Raw genomic sequence first — 23,540 nt, 5'->3', positions numbered from 1 at the left:
ACATCTCTTGCGTAGGAGGACATGAGGACATCACCCTGCAAAGAAGGATACTTGCCTTGTAGGACAGTATTCCTCCAAATGAATTTTGGAAGCATATATGTGTGTGTATGTATATATATATATATATATATGTGTATATATATATATATATATATGTATATATATATATATATGTATATATATAGTCCTGGCTGACAAAGCTATGCTATCAAAATGGTGATACTGGTGATACTTACTTCAGAACAGTCTGCTTGTGTGTGTCGATTTACATATTTTTTGAGATGAGTGCATAGAGTCCAAGGATGCAAATGGTAATCCGGGGAGGCATTTTGTGGTATACAGCACAGTATATCCCTGAAAACAAACTTGAAAATAGATCATGTGAATTCTCCATATGCTTTGCTTTCCACTAGGATGCCAGCTAGGCTGTGATTTGTATTTAACCCATAGAAATTGTAATGTTACACAGATTATATATTACATGAGATCAGTATCTAACCCAAACTGCCCCGCAACCAATTTACTCATTTCTGGAACTTTTTAAAAGCACTTTACATTGGCAACAGAGATAAGAAATATTGGCTGAAAGTTCTTTAGAGACTTTCCTAAAAATATTAAGCTGAATAGAAATTCATACAATTCTGTACATTTTCTGGTGTCACCACCATATGTAAACTTTCACAGTACACAAGTTAATGCACTCTTTCTGCAGATGCATTTCACACCGTGTTGCTTGTGGCTCTCACAGGGAACCTAACTGATCTGATTAGGACTTCAGTGGTGATTTTAGTACACACAACAGTAGCAGACTGAAGTTGTAAGCACTAAATAGCTTGGGAAGAAAAAAATACTTGGCTGAAAACTACATTTGGAAACGCCTACACTGTTCAATCCAGGCAATGTTTCCAGCTGTGAAAATAGAAAGACAAACTAGTCCCAACCTTATCAATTCTTGAGTAAATTCCACTATCCTTCAGAACAGCCAGACTGTCGCACTTCTAGTTACAGAATTACAAATTGTCAAAGTATTCCTCAAACACACTGTTATGGGCTGAAAAAGTAGGTACTGAAGAATGCTTAGCTGCAAGAATGAAGTGTGAAGTGCCTGCTGCAAAACCTTAAAATGTCGCTTGGATATCCCAATAATTTGGCTGAATTCTGAGTAAATACAGTTTCAGCTACAAATCTGATCTTTATTCTCCCCCAGTCAAATAGCACTTTAATTTAAAAACTTCCATGATAATGTAGAGTTCAATTATTGCAGAACAACATCTTTTTGCCAATAATTACAATAGATCTGAAAAGCTAATTTTCCAACATGTGCTTTATAATGCATTTACCTTTACTCTCTGCCCACACAGACTGGAGACTACTTAACCCCAGGACTTTCAGGGTGTACACAACTATAAATAAAAACATCTTTAGCTATGCAGTTAGACTGGACTTTACAGAGAGTAGGAATGAGAAATCAGATAAAACTAAGAGTACTCCACCTGTGCAAGAGTTTTGAAAGTGAAGCCACTAGTGGAATCTTGTATTTTCTGTATAATTTATTTTTGGCTGGCTGTCCCTGCACACATACCCCATGGACTCACTTGCAAACTCGACGTTCTGCCTACAGCATTACAGCGCTGGTGTTATCACCAGACTATCTGAAAGGCATTCCACCTGGTATGTAGGATTACATACTGGTTAGGGTCATTTTTCCCAGGTTTCTTTCCGATCCAACAGGTCTGGGAACTGTTGTCTATGAATGTTTCCCTATCCCTCCTATTCAGTTATAAGGATATACAGAAATAACTGTTTTGATAGTGTTCAGTACAATTTTATGAAAAGTGAGCTCAGGCTGCTTGAGAGTAATTGCCCATCAGCTTAATTGTCAGTATGCAGGAGAATACTGAGTCTTCAGTCTTCAGCTAAAATCAGAGGGTTTAAAATTTAAATATAAAAAAATAAATAAAAAAGAATGGTCACAGCTGTTAGTAAAGGTGCTAATGTTGAACAAAGGAACACTATGATGCTGATGTGCTTTTGGGTTACAGTAATGTTGGTATTGCACTGCTATTGTGAACTCTAATTTTGTATCTTTGGTGGGGCTGCCATACTGTTTTGTGACAGAGAGTACGTAATTATTGAAGACAGGAGTACAAGGTCAAATGGAGCCCAGTTCCCAGGGTAAAACTCTGGACTTTGCATGCCAAAAGCATATCAGAGATATTGACTGATCATAAACCAAAACAAAAAACAGACAGGTGAGAGCTGACATATGTTTAAGAAGTCATTAACTATGTAATTAACTGGGTTGCTTTGCATTGTTACTGTTACACAAATGTTGAAACCAAGGAAAACTACCTGTTCACGGTGACGCAGGATCTTCCCTCAGTGAGAGCATTAACACTGACCTTTTTCGGGGACCATACCTTACCATCAGTAATCTGGTTATGGAGAACAAACTGGTCCACACTGAAACAGTGCAATCGTCAAACTGACCTACAGGTGGAGCAGGAAAAACAACTAATGAAAGTATCAGGAAAGACCTTATTAACAAAGCTCACAGAGTTCCAGCTGTCACTGCTCAGCAGCAGACTGAGATCCTTCCTTCACCCAGGCACACACACCTTGTGAGATGGGTGAGCAGTGTCCTTACCCAGGGATTAGCTCATCTCTGACATGTTTTGGGGGAACAAGTCGTGAGTGGGGGCAGCTTTGGGGCTCTATACAAGCAGGGCTGCCATAACCCAAAGGAGCCAGTGCCAGGATACTGACGGTCCCCAGCATACACAAGATGCTGATTAACTTTTCACAGCTCATTTTTCTCATGCTCACTTTAGTGCTCATTTTAGACACAACTGATTTGGAAACCAGTTATCTGAGGAATACCTGATTTCCTTTTGGAAAACAAGAAAGACTCTTCCCGGAGTGTAATTCAAATGGGAGCCATTTTGATTTAAATAAGAGGAGGCTGCCGACACTGTGTTCTCTGTGAAGGGTCCTGGATGTTGGGATTAGCTCTCCTGGCTGAGCCTCCTGGAGCCTGAATTTGTCAGTCTTTTAGACATGTTCTTCATTTTTTTACACTAATGTGAATAATGAGGAGCTTTTCAAAAGGCTGGAGCTGTGCCAGTGGAAAAGTGATGGAAATAAGAAGACCAGACTTAATCTAGTGGAAATCCATGGGAGTTCAGCCTGTGCTTTATCTGTGGGGCAACTGTTGGCAGGCAAGAAATAGTTGTGGGGTCGCCTTAGCTGTCACTCAGTATGTTGTAAATGCAAAGCTCCTAATGCTGTGCCTCAAGAGTAATAAATAAATAAAACATTAATGAGTGAATAATGCATAGACTTTTAGTGGAGTGGAAACATTGCTAAGCACATGCAATCACAAAGAAGCACACAGATGCTGTGTTACAAAACCAAAAAAATGCCACTCCAAAACCGATAAAAATCCCACCCCCCAAAAGAAACACTGCCACAGGCAAACCACTCACAGCTTGTGGATAACGTGAGGAAACAATCAAGATCTTGGTTTTGCTACATCCAACTCAATAAAAAATGCTTTTTTCCTGAATCACTGAGCTGCAGCCGGCCACAGATGTTCCCTGCTTTCAAACAGTTCTGAATTCATTTTTATGGTTATTCATTATGTCTAGACAAGGAGAGTCACTCCACTCCGAAGTACTCTGTTAAATGAATAAATATTTATTCCAACAGGCAAATGGAGAAAGCCTTTTCTGTCAGGGTGCTGGCAGAAAGATTTCCACCTCTGTCTTGCTAAACTCATGCCGCTTTTGCAGGAACCAGGGCATTTGTCCAAGACATTTTGAACAAATACTCCTTTTTAAAAAAACCTGTTCAAGCAGAGAAACTGGTTTCTTAGGTACCTTGACAGACAAGATTTTAACAAAGTCTTGCCCAGATGGGGAAAGCAGAGGGAGCCCTCACCTGATAGGAAAGGGCAAATAAAAGTACACCTTCGAAATGCACCTTAAGTAATGTTAGATGCATGACATTTAGGCAATTAGAAGTAGACACAAGAAGCTGCTCTGTAATGTGGTATTGCCACTCCACTACTGCTTCTCACTTTCAGCACACGACACATCACTCCAGCCTCTGTTACACTTAAGCAGCTTTTTGGGAGCTGAGCTGGCTTCTGAAAAGGAAAACCACAGCTTTTGGGCAGCAATGAGGAACATTAGGTTAGCTTAGTCCCATGACTGAGATAATGGTGTGACCCTACAGATAGCCCCGTGAGCACAGCTCTGTCAGTCAGCATGAGCTGTGTTTCTCCAGTTTGTAACATGCAATATAGGGCCTGGGAAGAGTCACTGAGAAACCACAATATTGCTTTCTCCAGTATGCCAGTGTTTGAAATAAAAATCCTTGGATTTACTATTAAATTGAAAGTCACGAAGTGTTTCTGATAAAAGCACTGGAGGATAAACTGCTATTCACATTTCCAGGACTGTATTTGCTAGTTTTCCCTGAACACGTGAGGTCTAAAAAGGCTATTTTCCTCAGGACAACTGAAGCACCTTCTTACTTTGGCAGCTGGAGCTTAAAGGCAAACAACATGAGGTTTGCAAGTGCAGAAAGAAGACAGATTTCTGACACTGAAGCAATTTCTCTAAACATTTTATTTTTCAGGTGTCAGTGCTATACAAATACACCATTTTGCACACATTTAATGTAACACTTTACACTTTAACATGCCTTTTAATCCACATCTTCAGGTTTCTTTTTCTACAAGTTTGGTCAAAGTTATTCACATGTTTGTTTCTCCTCCATCCCACAGACTACTTCTTTTGCTTTTAAAAAATGAATTTTCAATTTTATCAAGTAAGAATATAATTTGGTTTCTTTTTTTCATATTGATGCCCAATGGAGTTTAATTAGGTGTATTTCCAACTACCTTGTCTTACCCTAGAAATCATTACAAAATCTGAGGAATGTGTTCCTCTAAATATAGAGGTTTGCTGCTTAGTGTTGCCTCCAACCATATGCCAGGACAGATGAGAAGTAAAAATCACTTCCTCAGTGGGAAGGAATCATTCCTACTGAGAGAAAAAGGCACTTCATCTCTTTTATTACAGGTTTCCATTTAACCTGCCATTCAGTTTGCCATGATATCTTGAATTTGTAAAATCTCACATTTCTTTAGGATCATTTGACTGACACAGCTCCAGTCTAGCTTGAACCTAATATACCTTTTTAAATAAGGTTTCTGCTGTAATGACAGGCCCTCACTTGTTGGAAAGGAAGAGCTGAGAAGAAAACGAGGTAAGTAAGGGCTGAGTTGCACCATCACCTTTCTCCTCTAGGCACACAAGGAAGGGGACAGAGGTAAGTGGTATCTGTCACTTGCTTTTTCTGAGCAAGGGACTTACAGACTCCCCACTGACACAGCCTGCATTTTCTCCAGGATCCCTGTGGCCAATTATGTGATGACTTAATTGTTTACTTACCTCATGATAATAAATAATGCATCAGAAGAATACTGTGCTGAGGGGGAGGCAGTAATCCAGCACAATTCCCAGAGCTGATCCCTTTCCCTGCAGAGACAGCTGCTTGCAAGACCCACAGCAGACCTTAAAGGCAGCTGTGCTGGGGACACTTCCTGATTTTGTGTTCCCTAACATAGCCTTGAGCGCCTCTTGACCTTTGAGTTGAATTCATAAACACAGCAGTTGTGGCCTTTTCTCTGCAATGCATGCAAAATGATTAGTCTAGGTTCACCTGGTGTTCCCACTAGTCCCACTAGTATCCTTGGCAGCACATGGGGACAGCAGCTCATGTCCCTGTGAGTCACCATCACTTTGGTGACCTCTGATATCCAGCAGGGTTCAGAGACCCCTCCCACCATCCTGAGGCACCAGTTCATTCCCTGGAAGCACAGGGAGCATAAAGGGCAGCAAGACAATTTTTGGTTACAACACACGGGTGTTGGGTCTGCACAAGTGCCCTGTGGCACGTTCAGCATAAGTTTGTCAGCCTTTAATTAGCTGTAAGAAGGAAACAATTGAAAAGGTCTTTGCAGTAACTGGGAGCCTGCCTGGAGCTTATCTTCTTCTGTATTGTGCTGCAGAGATTCAGGCTGACCTGCCCAAGGAGCAGCTCCCCACTCCTACTCACCAGGGTGATCTCTCCAGCCCAGGCTTTCTCTCCTGCAAAATTAAAAAGAATATGGACTTTCTCTACAATAGCTAATAGGAAACAACAACAACAACAACAACAAAACCCAAACAAATCAAAACCAAAGCCACCAAACAAAACCTCTTCTAAATTAACAAACACAGTTTTCCTTTCTGTAAGACAAATGCAACCAGCCAAGGCACATGATGTAACAACAAATTCAGGTATTGTCACAGAAAAAGTGACATTAAAACCTCTGTTTTCAACAAAAAGCCTAGTGTCTCTAATTACCTGCATGTACTTGCGTCACTGCTACATAAGCCACCCAAGAATTTCAAATATCAATATCCTTCACCATATGAAATCTCTCTGTACACAACAGGACTGTCAGAAAACTTGAAGTAGCAGAGGCCTCTGCAGATTTTTGATCCATGTACAGGCAATGATATATAGGAAGGGTACATTTTTATTCCTCCCTTCTTTCAGCTTATTCTCCTCTGGATTTGAGCAGTCCAGAGCTGCCTCTGAACACAGAGTTTTTGTATTTAAATACAGACTATTCATTCCTAGGCTGGCTCTCACATTCTGTCCCTACTGGGGCACAGTGTCCCTCACAGGCAGGTGTGGAAGTTGGAGCTGGATTGTTAGTATGAATGCAGTGGAAAGCATGTTATCCACAGCACAGTGTCCTTGATAATATGGTGAGGACATTGACCTTAAGCTCCATTAAAGGACCCAGAATATGAACAGGAAATGTTCACATTCAAACATTTACTCTAGATAGCTGACTACACTGATTTCTTTAGTGCATACTCCTTTGTAACATATAGAAGTAGTGCTTGTGTATGCCCATAAAAGAGAATGTAGTGTGTCCATAGTGTTAGCTCTGGTGTAGGCTGCCTAAAATCTGTGGTTCACTTTAAATCTTCTACTGCACTTGTGTTCCCATAAGAAAGTGGGAGAATGCACAGCCTTTCTTGCAGGGAACCTTTCCAGGCAGTCACAGCTGCAGCAGGGCTTTGGAAGGCCAAGAAGGAAGAGGGAGAGGAGGGAGGTGCAGAGGGGCTGCTCCCCCACCCCATGCAGAGCACCCAGCAGTTCACAGGCACAGGCTGCAACTTCTCTGCCTTGTCCCTGCCAGAGGTGTTTAAATCTTCATACCACAAACAGCTGATGGAATTTGCCTTTAAACTCAGAAAAGCAGGGATTAACAAACCTAATGCAGAATGTCATGAGCAGCCTGTGTGGCTGCTGCTTGTTACTCCAATATTCTTTTACCTGTCTCAGTTCCCACTGAGAGCAGTTGGTTTCTGTCATGCCTGTTGTTCTGCAAGCATTACAGAGGTACTGCTCCCAAAAAAACATTCTCACTTCTCCCTACCCTGGCGTTTCATTTCTTACCCTGGTCTGCCCCCTGCTCTAAGTTGGCACTTGCATTCAAGAGGCAGCTGTTTGAAAGCAACAAACCAACTGCTGGCCTAAAAAATAACCCTACTAAGAGAAAAAAGTTATTTTTCAATCCGGGACAGCTATCCGAGTCCCCATGCAGTGACAAAAGTGCTGGTGCCAACCTAGACCAAGGACACCCATGGACGGGGAGGAGGGTGGGGACACATTGCAGGCACAGAGGCTGAGAGACAGGGAGGAGCATTTTCTCAACAAAGGCGTCAATGCATGTGTGTGTGACACCATGCCTGCACACACCCTTGTCTTTTCAGCAGGTAGGAGAATAAGAAAACTCACCAGAGACTGGCAATATCACACAGAGACCCTCTGAGGCTTTGGCAGATTGTTCCTTCAGGACAGAGATCCCTCCGTTACTGAATCACACCACATCTACACAACCTGCAGACCAGGCCAAGCATTTCTCACAGAGAAGTGTTATCATTTGAAGCATGATGCAGTTGTGCCAAAATAAAACTTTTCAGGGGGAAAAGGTCCCTTGATTTTAGTCAGAAAATATATTTTTAAGAAAATCTTTGAATTATCTTTCTTTGACTAAAGGATAAAATAGATGGAGGAAGTGTTCAGTACATTCTTAACTTTGGCTATGTAGCAGTGTAAAAGGCTGTAGAAATTTGTAGCAAATGCAAGATTTTCAATAAACTCTTTAAATTGCAGAAGCAAATTTATTCTTTTTTCATGTTGGGTTTGTTCACCCACTTTTTTATATAAGAGAAGAAGCAAGTAAATGGGTATTTGTTTAAAACTCAGGAAAGCATTCAGAAAGCCAAGTGCGAACTCCAGCTCTACTGGTGGTTGCATCACACACCTCTGCTGTAGGTCATCCTCCCTGATCTCTGGGGACGGTGGAAAAGGGAGCAGAGGAAATCAAAAGCACCTCAAGAAAAAGAACAATGTTTCCTCTTAGGTGTTGTTTTTCTCCCGTACTCCGTCAATCTTTTCTTCCTCGACAATCCATGCGTTAAGCACTATGAGGAGTGTCTTTCCCTACTCGGTGAGCTGTGCCCAACCACAGAGGAGACTCTACAGATCCAGCAGCATTTTATTTTGAAACACAAATGACTAAAATCTTCCAGACAACCTGCAAACACACGTAAGAGTCACCTGGTACATGTCATTAAAATACAAGCATGCTCAGGTGCGTTTTGTCCCACGGGCAGGCTGTGGCTGTGCAGAGACACTACCTCATGCTGTCTTCCATAAAACTTCATGGTATGGGCATAGTGGCTTTTGAGAGGATATAGCCCTGCCCTATAATACACTGCAATTTGAGAAACCATCTTCAGGTGCATTTCGTAGTGACCTGGGAGCCTGTGGCCCCAAAACGTGAATCATTGAATTGTGGACTTGCTGCTCAGCTGTCCAAAATCAAGCCCTCTCTGACAGAGACACCCTGGAGAGGAGTCTCAAATCGAGGAACATGCCTAGTTCCCTCACAAAACTCCTTGGAAAGAAGCAGCAACATGGGACAGGTCCACACAAGTACACCCAACTCCAAAAGTGCCCTGCAGGTCATGGTGATGGCTTTGTGGTTTGGCAAAAACGCTGCTTGTGGGGAGTGAGAATTTTTTGAAACAGCAAAACTACAGGAGAGAGTCTTAGGCTTGATTCTTCACCTCTCTTCAAAGTCCACCCTGCCAAAACACCACTGGGGAGATTCCTTGGCCTTCTACACTGTGGAATTTGGTTTATTTAAACTGTTTGGTGGTTTGGGGTGGTGTTTTTTGGTTTGTTTCCCTTTTATTCAGAGGGTTTGCATGGATTGCTGATTTGGGGCTCTTTCCTGCATTTGGGAGGGAAGGGTTTTTGCTTTTTGATTTTAGGACTCTTTTTGTACTCATTTTGTTTTCTTTTATTCCGTTATATTTTTTGAGAGGGGGGTTGTTCTGCTTGTGTTGTTTGTTTTGTTTGCATTTTTTTTTCCCCCTTGTTTCATCGGCTCTTGGGGGGAGTGGATTTAATTTCTTTCCACTTTATTTTTTGGTTTGCTGGTTGGGTATGTTTCGTTGCATTGCATTTTTTCTTGTTTTCATTTTTCTTGGTTTTTTTTGTTTGGTTGTTTTTTTTTTTTTTGGGTTTTTTTTTTTTGGTTTTTTTTTTTTTGTTTTTGTTTTTTTTGCTCTGGGCCTTGCCTTTTGGCTGTGTTTTTTGGGGGGGTTTTAGTTTGTTGTGTTGTTGTTGTTTGGTGGCCTTTTGAGGTGTTATTTTGTGGGTTTGGGGGTTTTTGGTTGATTTTTTTTTCCTTTGCTTTGGGGTTTGGGTTCTTGTTGTTTTTTGGGTTTTTTGTTTGTGGGATTTATTTGGGGGGAGGGTTTCTTTTTTTGGTGGGTTTTTTTTGGGGGGGTTTTTTGGTTTCTGGGTTTTTTTTGTTTTGTTTTCTTTTGGTTTGGTTTTTTTTGGTTGCGTTCCGATTTATTCTCCCTTCTTTTTCTACTTTGTGACTTGGCGCTTTTCTACTTTTGTGTTGTTGTTGTTTGTTTGGGGCTGGTTTTTGTTCTGTTCTTCCCCTCGCCTCTCACTTTCCTTCTCCCCTTTCTCCCGCTGTTCCGCGCCTTCCCCCGCCGGCCGGGCTCGCTCCCTCCCGCGCTGCTGCCGCGGCCCCGCCGGCCCGCCCAGGGTGGCCCCGGCGCGGCGCGGGGCGGGCGCGGCCGGGGCGCAGCGAATCAGCGGGGCCCGGGCCGCGCATAAGAAGGGCGGGCGGGGGCCGGCGCCGTCCCTCGCGGCGGCGGCAGGATGCACCATGAGGAGCTGGCGTCCCTGCAGCGGCCCCGCTACGGCTGTGAGTGGGATCCTGGGGGCCGTTTCGGGACCTCTTCTTGGGGTTTTTTTGGGGGGAATTTTATTTTGTTTGGGGGTTTTTCGGTTTGGGGTTGTTTTTATTTTTTTTTTTTAAATTTTTATTTCTCACTCCCTTCCTGCTTTCTCGGTTTAAAAGAGCGAGTTGAAGGCAAAATAAAAGCCGCCCAGCAGACTGTGGCAGCGCGCAGCGCTCCGGCTCCTTTTAAGTTAGCCCGCAGCCGGCTCCGGCTGGGGTTTGAACAGGTTTTCACGGGGCTGCGTTTTGTTCTGTAACTTTGTGAATGGATTATAGCTGTAATTCCGCATTGCAGCTCGGGAGTTTCAGATTAGAGGTCGAGCTTCGGGTCTTAGTGCTGTAACTTGGTGTTACAGGTATGGGTTTGGGTTCGTAACTTGAGTTATGATTGCCGTTTCAGGTTGTAACTTGGTAACCTTTGGATTATCGCTTCGGAATTTCGGATTATAAAATTAAACCTTTGCTTTCTAGTTTTATAACTTTGTCTTAGACCTTTGCACCTCTGAAGTACTTGGGATGTGGGGAGAGACCGTGCAGGCACCAGGCATTTCTTTTGGGATGGGGTGTATTTACTTCCCAAACGTGTGTTTAAGGAAAACCCTTGAAGAACCTTGCCTCCTCCTGCTGCTGGTCTCTCCCGCCCGTGCTCTGCCGTGCTGGGATCTTGCACCAGCCTGTGCTTTTCCTGGCTCTTGTGGGGCAGAGCAGCGCAAGCCCGTGGCTGTGCCATTCCTACCAGAAATGCCTCTGGTACTTTAGGCATTGTAAAATGGGAACACACAAATGATCTGCAAAGTTCTCAACAACCCTGCCATTCTGTTGTCTAATGAGCAACTACCCAGTTCTTATCGTAGTGGCTTTGTCTAAAACCGGTTTTGAAACCTCCCTTTAGAAAGAAACACAAAACTCCTTAACGGTGTTAAGGGCCACCTAGATTCCACCTAAGAAAAGCAGAAAAACTTGGCAGTAAGACCTTCAGCTCGCAGGATGCCATGCTCTTCTGGGCATTTCTCCTCCTTGATGACCGATTCACCCTGTTGATGCCCTCTATTGGGGCCGCTTGTGGAACCTGCCTGTAGGTTTAAATTTTCCTTTTACCCGGTAGGTGGATGACATCCTTGGGAAGGTGTGTGTTCACTGGTTACTACAGGCATAGTCTGAGTGCCCGTGGTGTTGTGTTAGCAAGGGTGACTACTTTGCTTGTGAAACCAGTCCTCCCAGCTGCTTGTGCCATTGTACGTGTAGCTGGGCAGTGTCCAGGTGTGCAGCATCGTGCTCCAGCCTCAGCTTGGATATTGCCCATTTTGTAGAGATGGGGAAATATTTGTTGTATGCCCATCAGGACTCCAGCAGCAGGGGCTTTCCTGTGTAGATTTGGCGTGGCTGGTCTCAGGATATGTGGGTCTGGACAGGTAGTTGTGTGTCATGACTTCTGAAAAAGACAAAGATTAGGCTTTGACTTAAAGCAAAGGGCTCATCCTTTGAGTCTTGTTCCTGCCTGGGCGCTGAGGTTGACATTACCTTATTGCCAGAGCTGCTCAGAGTATTTTAAGGATTGTAGCCCTCAATTATTATGGGAAAGAATGACTGTGTTAAGGACACTAAATACAGTTTTGAAGATATGGTCTATCCTCTCAGTGCTTATGCTTTGCTGAGGTAGTTGAGAGCATTTTGTTCTAGTTACCATGGGGACGCTCATGTTCTGAGTAGTAGCCAGTCTTAGTGTCAGGTCTCTCTGCCCCAGGTACAAGAATGGATGAGAGTACATTTGTCGTTTCTAATGGTGCCTCCCCTCTCACCAGTAACTTCTGCTTGCTTGGGATCGGGTAGTAATTCTGTTCTTCCCTGAGTGAGAAGCTGTGGCTGCTGTGCCACGCTGCATCCACTTCTTTTTGGAGTGCAATTTTTGCTGCAGGAACCTTTGAAATTATATTCCTTTCAAGAGAGTAGGCAAAGGCTCTTGAGATGTGCCAGGCTGATGGCAAAATTTAAAAAAAACCACCAAGAAACTCCATGGAGATCTCCATACTTTAAAGAGCAAGCCATAGCTCTGTCTGTAGTGACAAGTTGAGGTGCATGTTTGGGTTTTTTAGCCTGTGTTTAGAGAAACACATATGTTTTAGCTGCATTGCATTTGGTTGCCATTTTGAGACGCGAAGAGACCCAGCACCTAAAAAACAAAACCAAACCAAAAAAAGAAAAGGCTCCCTAACTAGAAAACTAACACTGGTGTTATGTGAGCTCTTATGAAAGTCCATCATAAGTTGCAGGTTCCCTACGTAACTAAAACTTCACTTTGGATTACTGACAAACAGTTCCCTTTGTTGAGAACACATCATCTATGCTGGATTTCCTAAGGAGTTAATAAATTGTCGAAGTTACGCTATCAAATTTCTAAGACCGCTTGCTTTAGTGACCTAGAACTGTTTTAAACATTTAACTTAACTTGGACTTTTGACTTTGGCTTCAAGTTCCTAGCAGAGTTTGTATATTGCTCTGAAGAATGCTAGCATTTTACTATCATAACTTTCTGCCAGGTACTATATAAACTGGTGCGTGATTATGAGTAGCATTTCACTGGGAGACATTTCCTGAACTTGAAAGATGTTGTACCTCACAAGGCTTGCTGATGTAGTGACACAAAAAACATCTAGAAAAAGAAATCTTAGAGCTGATCATTTCCATATTTAAAGTCAGGAAATTGATGAATGAAATCAAACAAGACAGTCCCTTTCTGGGTTGGTGCTAATTCAGGATGAGCATGGTTCATGGGAGAATCAGGGCTCAGAGCAAACTCCTGATGCCTTCCCTTGGAGTATTAGGGCAAAAGTTTTGTGGCTTCCTGGACCACTTGTTGAAAGGTGCCTCCAGCTCTGCTTGCTGCCGATAGCTTAAAAGAGATGCAGAAGAGATTTCTGTTGTTGCTCCACTGAGCCCTTCAGACAGATATCCATCTCCAGTACCAATTCAAGTGAGAATGTCAAATTACAAGGAAGCCAGCTTGTCCAGCTGAAACTGTGTTAACAGGCACACTGCAACTGAATTTACGTAGTGGTTTCCAGTCTGGCTACAGCTGTTGCCTGGTTTATTTCTCAATCCCAGCACAATCAGAAGCAGAGGTTCACAAAACTGCAGAGAATTGCGACTTATATTACAACTAGAGGTATGAGCCATTTTTATAACTGTGGAAGATTATGAAGATGAAAAAAAGTATAAATCTCAGATGTGCCTCACAGACTGAACATGGGAAGACATCAAATCAGGCAATGGTGTATCTTTGAGAATGCTCACTTCCTGACATTCTCAGCTCCTTTATAGCTAGTTTTCCCTGTAATCTGCGTGCAGAAACAAATGTTTAAGTTTTTGTGAACTATCTGAAAGGCTTCACTGTACTTCCAGGAATGTAGTGAAGCTACAGAGAGTGAGTGTCTGGATTTGAAAAGGATTTCAGGCATTAACATGCTCAGAGTAGCTGAATTAATATTGAATGCCCTGAGTCCCTGTCTGCTGAGCTAGGTGGTCCAACAACAGCAGATGCTTCTGTTGGAGGCACAAATAAGTCTTCACCTCTGCTGCTGAGGTCAGAAAGCTTGCTTCATGGGACATGGATGATGGGTTAGAACGGGAAAACAGATTTTGGTGTCCAGTGCTGAGGGCGTTGCTTGTGCTTCTGGTGCTGGCTCCCGGAATTGCTACTGTTTGGCACTAGGAGTTTGGAGATGAGACATAACCAGCATGAAGCTTCATGAGGGAGTGCTGCTCTGCCTGTGGAGACAGGCAGGGCAAACCTGAAGTGAAACACAGCCTACGCCTGTCTATGAAACGATACCTAGCTTCTTTGCTCAGCAGGATGTGAAAGTTTGCAAACCAGTGGCTTTTTGAAAAGCTTTTAACATAAAACACTATAAATTTGTCTGCATGTCTAGTAAGTGCAGCGAAACAAATGACTCTTTTTCAATCTAAAAAGTGGGAAATGTCTTTTGGTGAAAGTTCCATAGGATTTTCCTAAGTGAAAACAGATGGGATTCTTTTTTTTTAAGAAGTTTTTTGAAACTTAAAAAAAAAAGTTTTGCTGTGTCCTATGCATATATATTCTTTTGGGTGTATGCTTTCTTGTAGTGCCTGTGACTTATGAAAACACTTTTCTCCTTTTTTTATATGGGTGTTATTTGGCAACCAAATACACTGTTTATCTCTTCCACTCTTTTTGTAGGTTGCTAATAATTAAACTGCTGAATGAGAACTCAAAAAGTTTAACTGCTTTGTTTAACCAAGTGCACATAATTCACTTGGTAGGAGTGGTTCTCTGTGTGCTTTTTGTACAAAGCAGGTTCATCTCCCCTGAAGTCTGCTGGTAAAGAAAGGACAGAGCTCTGTTAGAGCATGCTTAAAGCTGCTTGAATGCTGTTGAAACAGGAAATATTAATATTGCACTGGAAACAGGATTTATAGTGCATGTGAGCGTGCTACATCAAGTCGGATACTTGAGGCAGGGAGTAGGAAGCACGCAGGGTTTTAGCTCATCTCTTCTGTCAAGTGGAGTTTGTTACATAATTTTTGCAGCCCAAAGTTTGCTCGATACTGTTGCTGGTTCAAGCGGACTATGTTTTACGAGGAATAACTCTACCTTAGAAAAAGAAAAAAAAGCCTGTCAGTGACAGGCAGGGCTGGAGGGTCATGTTTCAGTGGGATGATAAGCAAGTGTGCTCTCCTGTGCCTGCTCCTTGCAGGAAATTATTAACCTGCTGTGTTTGCTTCACTTGTTCAGGCTGTTGCGTTGTTTTTCTGGAACAGGTATCCTTGAACTACATGTTGTGGAATGAAAGTGCAGGTACTGGACAGGGGAGATGTGCCCACCCTGGCCTGGGGACCATGCCTGGGGGGGCAGGGGCCCCCATCCTGCGGAGGGATGCCTGCTGTACACGCCTCATTTGCTGATCCCTGATAAGACAGGCTGATACGAGGGCTGTGTCCTGCACAGCTCATTCTTGGGTCAGCACTTCCTGCACCTTGGCACTCAGGTTCACCTTCAGAAGACAGCAATGTTCCCTTCAGAGTGGCGCCAGCTGGGCTTTGAAGAGATTTCCTGAGCATATACTGCCTTATTTTTACTGCTGGGAGGAGAAGTGGGCTGCTGAGTATCTGACACAAGGATGGCGCTGTGCTGGAGACCAGCATGTTGCCCTGGCACTACTCCAGTTGAGTTTTGCCAGTTGCTGTGACGCAGGACAAGAGTGCCCCGGCCCGTGGTGTGAGGGGCTGGTGGGGCAGTGCCTGCAGTGGGCTCTCTGCTGGCCAACAGCCTTGGCAAGGTGGCAGGAGAGAGAGGGAATGGGACACTAAACCAGATGGTTGTCCTACAAACTCTACGCAGTGAAACACTTAGCTTCTAAATACGTTTTGAAATGTGTAAGCAAATAAACAGCCATTAAGAACCTGTGCTGATGGCTGATTTCAGTGCTGAAATTGCAAGTTACTGTTTCGCTCAAATGAATGTGCACTAGCAAGAAATGCTTATCCAGAGGGATTATGTCAATTCTTTGTTATCACTTATTGACCAAGCTGAGGTCGTCTAGATAGAAATTTTTCAGGAATCAGATTCAAGGAGCACTTCAGAGCTCTGACTCACAGCAGCTGGCAAACTGCTGCCAACCCATAAAGACTTTCTGCCTCCAGGTGTGGTCCTGTCTGCCAGCCAGGCTCCAAAGCTGTTAGAAACTACTGTCCTCATCTCAGATGCTTATCTTGGCCTTCGTGTATAAGGCTAAGCAGTCCGTGGCTTCTGCTAAAGTGAGTGATGAAGGATGTGGTCTCTGCCAGTCCTCTCTTGTGGACTCTGACCTGCTTCTTTGAAAGTGTAGTAAAAGCTTTTGTGGCATCTAGCAAGGTATTTAAAGCAACTCTTACCAGGCTCAAAGTGTGTAGAGGAACTTGTAGTCATGCATCCTATCAATCCTCTACTGTCTGTTCCTCCTGAAATGAATAATAACTTCCTGCATTTGTGCTTGATTTATAAAACTGCTCTGTAAACTGATTATATTTGTGGGATTGGACTCTCCTTTCCTGGGAGGAGAGCACAGATTAATCCAGAGGCAGCTGGAATGGGAAATGCCCACACTCTTTACAGAAGTGTGTTTCATGAAGGCAACTGCTTTTCCACAGGGTTGTAGGATTGAACTATAGGCCAGTAAATGTTTCACTTGTGTTTTAAGGGCATTGCTTCAAAGATGTTTTGAGGAATCATAGCTGAGTACTAGGGCTACCTGTGCCTGATACTCTGGCTGAAGTATTAGAAACAAGTATTAGAAAAAAACCTTGAACTAATCAAGAACACAGATTTTTTTGAGAATATTATCTTGCATCTAGGGTCAAGATCATTGATAAGAAGTTGTTTTTAACTGGTGTTATTTGCACTGGATTCCCCTCACCTGCTTTGCTGCAGCTGGTGAGGTTTCAGCAGCGTGAACTCGTCTTCAACTGCTCTGTCATGCTGCTGAAGACAACTTCACCTCTTGCCAGCATGAGCACCCAATCTGTCAGGGAGCTAATCTCTCCTAGCAGAGCTGATTTGCATTGCTGGATTTGCAGTCACCTCTGGTCTGTGCAGGGGGTGACAGCAGGTCTCACAGCTTCACCTGCTGGCCAAGGCAGGGGGACTTTGTGGCCAGGTGGGGCTGTGGCAGACAGAGTTTAGAGGTGTTAAAATTGCCCTGGAACCGCACCCTGAAACTGTGGTTTTGCATGTGCTTTCAGTCAACTCTGCTGGTGGAGCAAGTGACCTTGACTCCTCCTATGGAATTATTTTTGTCTGGATTAGGTCCCCAGTCTGGTGTGCAGCCTGCAGGCAGGTGTGCCAGCATGACGGAGTAGCTTGAGTAGAGATGAGCACCAGCACCTGGAAGAACGGCAGATCATGTTAAAGTTGTGCTACTGCTGCACGTTGAGATCTGAAAATGTGTATGTAGTGGGGCAGGAAAACGTGCAAGCAGAACTCAAAGGTGGACTGGGGCACACAGGAAGGAGTGTCACATGCACAGCCCTGGTGTCCCCAGCTGCCTCTGCTGTGGTGCTGCTGGCAGCCTTGTGTCCTGTCCACCTGATGCAGCTGGGGCTGCTTCAGCTCTCTGTTGCCAAGGGAGTTTTGAATTGCAGAAATATTTTAAGGTAATCTTGTCTTTAGTGCTGTAATTTCACCAATTCATGTCGGTAAAGGCATGGCAGTGTTTGCCAGGCAATGCTACAGCGTTAAGAAAATTTGAAGAAACTGAGTTCCAAACTACCCAACAAAGAAAGAAAAAGAAATTTTTTTTTACATGAAGTGAAATTCAAGATGCTTTTTCAAGCTCTTTTTTTCTTGTAGGTAATAAAATTACTCTTGACTTGCAGGGCCTCAAAACTGGGGATAAGATGTAACTTGTAGTATGCGCTGCTTATTTCTGAGATTTTTATTTTTTTCAAGACTAACTGATTTACTCAAGCTACAACTGACTGGATGGTATCTGTTCAGTGGTAAACAGTTTTAAAATTTCATCTCTTTTCAATACAGTGTAGCAGAATAAATATCAGCATGAGTGGGTTGTGGTGTAACTGAAAAGGAACAAGAGGGAGGGTAGAGCAGGGATTATGTTTAGAGAAATCTGGGGCAAAGATTTAACCAAGGAAAAATGTCAGCTGTTTTAAAATGAGGCACACAGTAAACATGATTTCACTACATCTGAGCTAAGAAGTTGTTCTGAATACTGCTTTTCACAGCAGAGCACAGATTTCTTCGCTGTGGTTTAGTGGATGCTGGGAGAAGAACCAGCCTTGGCTTGGCATTCGAAGCTGCATGGCAGCTGATTGTTGAAGGTGGATAGATAACTGACCTTCAAGGACTGGATGTGACTGCCTGCCAATTTGTACCACCTCTGACTATGGCAGTGATGTTTAACAAATGGCTTAGAGGAGTCCAGAAAATACACAACTTTTTATCACTTGTAAAACCAGCCCCTTGTGCACCAATGTATATCTACACACAGAAAATGAGAAGTAAGACCACATGGTTTTGCTGAAGATTACACAGATATGAGCTGTCCTAGAACAAAATGAATCAACTTTCTTGGTACTGTGGTTAGTAACAGGCAAAACAAGGGCTGGCGTTTCCTATAACACTGAACCGTGGCAATAACACTTAGTATTTCCTCTTTTTTTGGGGGAAGGGGGGTGAGGGAAGGGGAGTAGGGGGGAGGTCTGTTTTGTTATGTTGCTGCCAAACTTAAACAAAATTAAGTAGCTTCATAAATGTTTGCAGAAGTTTCTGATAAAAACAGAGGTGGATTTCTGTAATGTTCATCTGTATTCTTTTTCCTGAAACTGTGTCAGGAAGCTGCTGACGGGTGGGCTGCTTCTGTCCAGGCTGAAAATGCTGCCCATTGACAGGCCTGGACTTCCCAAAAGGACAAAGAACAGAGCATTTAAGAATTTTGGGTTCCTATAGAAGTAGTAGAAGTTGTCTCTGTAGCTTCTCAGGCACATTTCCGATGCAAATTTACATGTGATCAAGTTTTTTGATATAATTTCTTCAAGTTATAAAGTATAGACTTCCTTGAAAGTTGACCATTTGTATGAAAACTGTTACAAATTAGGTAGAAGGTATTTCAGGTGTGCTCACACTTCACAGCCTTTACTGTGGAAGCCAAGAAGAAGAGGAATACTTGTGATGAACAAGGCTTCTTGTGACAGTTATACAGAAGTAGTTACTATACAGAATAGGAATGGTAGAAACTTACTAGGGTAAGGTACTGCTGATGAAGCATATTTCTACACTGCTCCACTCTCTCTTGCAGAAGTAAATGCCTCATTTTATGGAAGCTGTCCATAGACTGTGAGCTGGAAACCAGGGCAAAACTTGGAAGAACCGCTAGAAGCTGAGCAACAGTCTTGATTTTGTGAAGTGCTTCAAGAAAGGAAACAAACTGCAGCTATACAAAAGATTATATAATTCTGTGCCCAGCCCTTTTGCATGGCACAGGGGCCCAAATTTCTTTTTTGGGTAGACACTTCAAAAATTGCAAACCCATAACTTAGTTTGGTCTTAAGTTTGTGTTGCTCATACTGCTGTTACCATAACAGTGATTGAATGCTAGTTATGCTTCCTTTATTTTGGAAGTCTTAATATTGCTGTTTCAAGCAAAATACATGGGGTTTGGGTGTTTACATAATGCTTCTGATATGCTCCTGATATTTTTATGCAATTGATATTTAGCACTGTCACTGTAATACTCTCATTAGAGGAAAGCACTCAGGGTAATGAGGAGGCTTTCTTGAGGTCAGTACTTGCTCCATTAACCCCAAAATTACTTTGGGTTATAAGACAGACATAAGCAAATAACGTGAAAAATTAAGTTATTCAAGATACTATGAACAAAGTTTCAATTTAGAGGAAATTTAGTAGAACAAACACTCACAAGATTTTTAGTATATGATTTAGGTAAAAATTTATCTTTTGCGTGCAGCTGTCAAAGACTTGTCCTGGAAATGGAAGTACTTGGTTTATTGATAAGTTAGGAGCAATATCTAGCTCACTCTATCTGATTTTGCAGTGACATATGCAATGATAGATGTGTCATTGTCACTCAGAACAGCTTAGAGTTTCAGTAAATATGTACTGGATGTACTGACTTAAAAGGTCAAGATTTGTCTGGTCTTTTCAAGTCTTGCTCAAAGGTCTGTTATTCAAGGCTCAAACACTTTGTGATTTTTGTTCTTATCTATGGTTCTAACTCCTGATGATGAAGGAAAAAAAATAATTCATATTACTGGGTATGTATGCAAGTGAGAAATAAGGGTCAGTTGTCCAGAAGCTCTGTGGGCAAGTGCCCTACAAGCAATGCCTGCCTGAGCACTGTGCACCTGAAGTGACCTACCAGGGACTCCTGGGAGGAGGTTACCCTGGAGCCAGCAGTATCAGCTCCAATACTTTAGCAAACACTTGCTTATTACGCAGTAAAAGCAGCCAGGCAGGCCTCAAGTGATAACTGAGGTCATTGCTGGCCTGGCACTGCCCCTGAGCTGAGCACCTTCACAGGCACACTGCATTTGCCTTCTTCCTGCAAGAATTTATCATCTCACCACGAAGCAGGAACAAAGAAGGTACATCTCCATCCTCTGTGCCTTTCTGCCTCTGTATGGAGCAGCATAGTCAACAAAGCCGAGAGGTTTTGGAGTGAGATTCTAACTTGTGAGCCTGATCTTGTGCCTCCACCCTTTATTTTGTGGCTGTGGCTTGTGCTGGGCCATATCAGCTGTTGAAACAGTACTGAATGCACAGCAGTTTTGGGACTTGTTCAACAAGCAGCTCAGCTGCCTTCCCAGGGGAGTCAGGAGTGCTGGGGAGAGGACAGGAATTGCCATGGCTTTGTTCTTCTCTGCCTCAGAGAGCCCAAGGGTCCTGCTCATCACCTAAACTTACCATATCTATATATAACATATGGCATTTCTTTATGTTCTTGTGAATTTGAAGTAATTTTTGTGTTTAAACTGTTCAATCTCATTGTCTGGGTCTGTAGCTGCAAACTGAATTTTCAGTTCTATTGTCCCGAATACATAAGTTTTTTTTTCTCCCCGCTAAGATTAAACAAAAAAATAAAAAAATTCATTGTGCCTTTAAGCCAAAGAATTTTGAATTACAAACTTTGAAGATATTGTGACTGTAAGAATTACTTAAAAATTAAAACCCAGGCAGGCAGAGGTAGATGGGCTCTTGCAGTTTAACCTGATGGTATATTCACATACTTATATTTGTATCTTGAAGGAAAAATGTGCTGCAACGTTTCAGGTGTTGGCTGGAGCTCCTTTCAGAATGTGGAAAAAGTGAACAGATGGTTCATTCAGACCTTGGTAGAAGGACTCTGCAAAAGACTGGCTGTGAAAGAACCAGAAGATGATGAATTGTCAACAGAAGAATAAAGACCAGATGTCAAGGCTGAGGGTTTCTACATGGCAGTCTTTTTCATGGTGATTTCCAATTTACTCAGTGATTAAGTGGTGCTCTTGCTCTGTAGCTTTTCCTAGGCAGGTGTTTCAGTCCTCTGGAGTCTCATGGCCCAGATAAGACTCCTAAAGCTCTACAGTATGAGTTACTTAGTGACCCAGACACAGCTTTCTCTGCAGATTCTCTTCTATTCCAGAATTCCTGCCTGTCATCCTTATTTTCTGTTCTTTAAGCTACACATTACCACATTTTTCAGTTGGTTACTGTACTTACTGAGAGTTTGGTGATAGGAAGCTTTTTGGTTTCAGCTGTCCAATGATGTGAATATTGAATCCATTAGGTAACTCCTTCCTCCCAAACTTCTTTCAGGAGCTTTAAGTTGTTCACCCCTTCCTCTCTCTTTCACTTCCCCTGTCCCTGTTCTTGTCTTCCTCTTTTCTTGCATTCAAGTGTAGCCTTTCCTAAACAGCCCCTGGGTAGAAGAGGTTTGCTACAAGTGTACTTATGAATCACTGTTCTCAAGTAGCAATCACTGCCCTCAAGTTGTAATGCAGATCAGTTTTTTTTGCATTTTCAAGATTGAAACAGAAATTGAACAAGGTCTGGACTTAGCCAGAAAACATGCAGGATTTGCAGGGCACTATCTTAATTAGCCATTGTTTAAATGGCTATCTGTCTTTTGAATTTCTACCAAGTAGTAGCAACAGATGCAGAAAACATTTGTTGTTATGCTCTTCAAGTAGTTTGCCTTTGGTGAAGCATCAGTAGCTCTTGTCAAACATGCTACCTTCCTCAGTAGGGTCCTTCTTTGCCACAGTAAGCCTTGTGATTCTTCCTCTGTTCTGAAAGAAATAGGCTATTCTGGCCCTGTGTGTTGGTTGAGGTGTCTTTAACAACACAGTTAGGGTGATCTTACTGTTGCTAGGTCAGAGGTTCTGCTGTGCACATAGCTAAGAGGAGTGCCACAGGGGCGTAGGTAGCCATGTGTGTGAACACACGCTGGGCAGTCAAGCCTGAATTTGGACTTGCCACTGCCACCGTAGTGAGTTCTGTCTGTGCCCTACCCTTCCTGCTGATGGTCTCCAGCCCCACTTTCCTGTTCTTCCACTCCTCTTCTGCAGTGGCTTTCTGCCCTGCCACCAATGTTGATGGGTGCGGTTGTGGCCTCAGGCAGTGGTGTGATGTGATTACACACAATGAAAGCTGCCTTTGGGGCTCTGCACAAGGCAGCATGCGCAGTCACCTTTCCTGTTGACTTGTTGAGACTCTTGATTCCAACTGCTTGCATAGGGATGAATACCTTCTGGATTAGTGTTTTTTTTTTTTTTTTTTTTTTTTTAGTATCATCACAGTATTTTAGCGATCACAAGTTACTTGTCCTTTAAGGTGGTATGTGTATACATCTGACTTATTGACATATGTGCAATTCTCTTCAGAGAAAAATTAAATATAAACTGCCTAATACTAGAAATAAATTTGGTGGCATTTTTAGGCAAAAGACTTGCATTTGTCTTCTGTCTGAATCTAATTATAGGGTTCATACCAAGGCACATTATAGACATTAGCATTTTTCTGTCTTTCGTAGTTGCATAGTGCATTTTACTACCCTGGCAAGATTAAACTGTCTTTCTCATTATTTTGTTTACAGTCTGCTTGTGTTAAGTTGATTTGAGGTCACAGTAGGTAAAATGCAAGGAAATGGAACATGTATGGTAAAATTTTGACTATTTTATTTAGGATTTTTATGTATATTACTATTAAAATGCAAACAGGTTAAAGTAATTCCAGTGAAATGAGCAAAGCAAAAGGGGTGTCAAAATGCACAGAATTCAGGTTACAAGTTCCTTCTTTAAGAAAACAGCAAATTGAAAAAGGTGGTAAAGTAAGCCATGACTCTTTGTTTCCTTAGGAGCTAATTTCTGGAGAAGGAAAGCTTCTGAAAGCTGCCTTGAAGTTTGGCCATGCTAATGTATTTGGATTAAGCATGTGGAGATAGTATGGCCTGTGAGTGAGAGAAGTAGCTTGTAATTGGTGTTCACTGCCTCCTCAGGGTCCATCACTGTGAGTGCTTCCTTAGACTTGTGCCTTTTTTGGTAGCCTAGACTGAGGGTTTATTAGTAAATAGTGAGTATGAGTAAAGAGTGTTTAAAAAAAAAAGTGAGT

General features: G+C 42.7%; 1 protein-coding gene across 7 annotated transcripts in view; it reads left to right on the top strand.

Annotated features, from left to right (window-relative positions):
* The first annotated feature begins 10,239 nt into the window (after window positions 1-10,239).
* The window catches only part of IQGAP2 (IQ motif containing GTPase activating protein 2), a 123,008-nt gene continuing 109,707 nt past the window's right edge, over window positions 10,240-23,540 (top strand). For all 7 annotated transcript variants that reach the window (XM_074532170.1, XM_074532167.1, XM_074532165.1 and 4 more), the window contains exon 1: window positions 10,240-10,369. In XM_074532170.1, coding sequence (XP_074388271.1) covers window positions 10,324-10,369 — 46 coding nt within the window. In that variant the 5' untranslated portion in view covers window positions 10,240-10,323. The remainder of the gene's footprint in view (window positions 10,370-23,540) is intronic.

The sequence above is a fragment of the Zonotrichia albicollis genome, chromosome Z (genome assembly GCF_047830755.1).
Source record: "Zonotrichia albicollis isolate bZonAlb1 chromosome Z, bZonAlb1.hap1, whole genome shotgun sequence".
NCBI lineage: Eukaryota > Metazoa > Chordata > Aves > Passeriformes > Passerellidae > Zonotrichia > Zonotrichia albicollis.
Note: the sequence above shows the minus strand (reverse complement) of the source record. Positions and strands in the feature narration are given on the sequence as shown.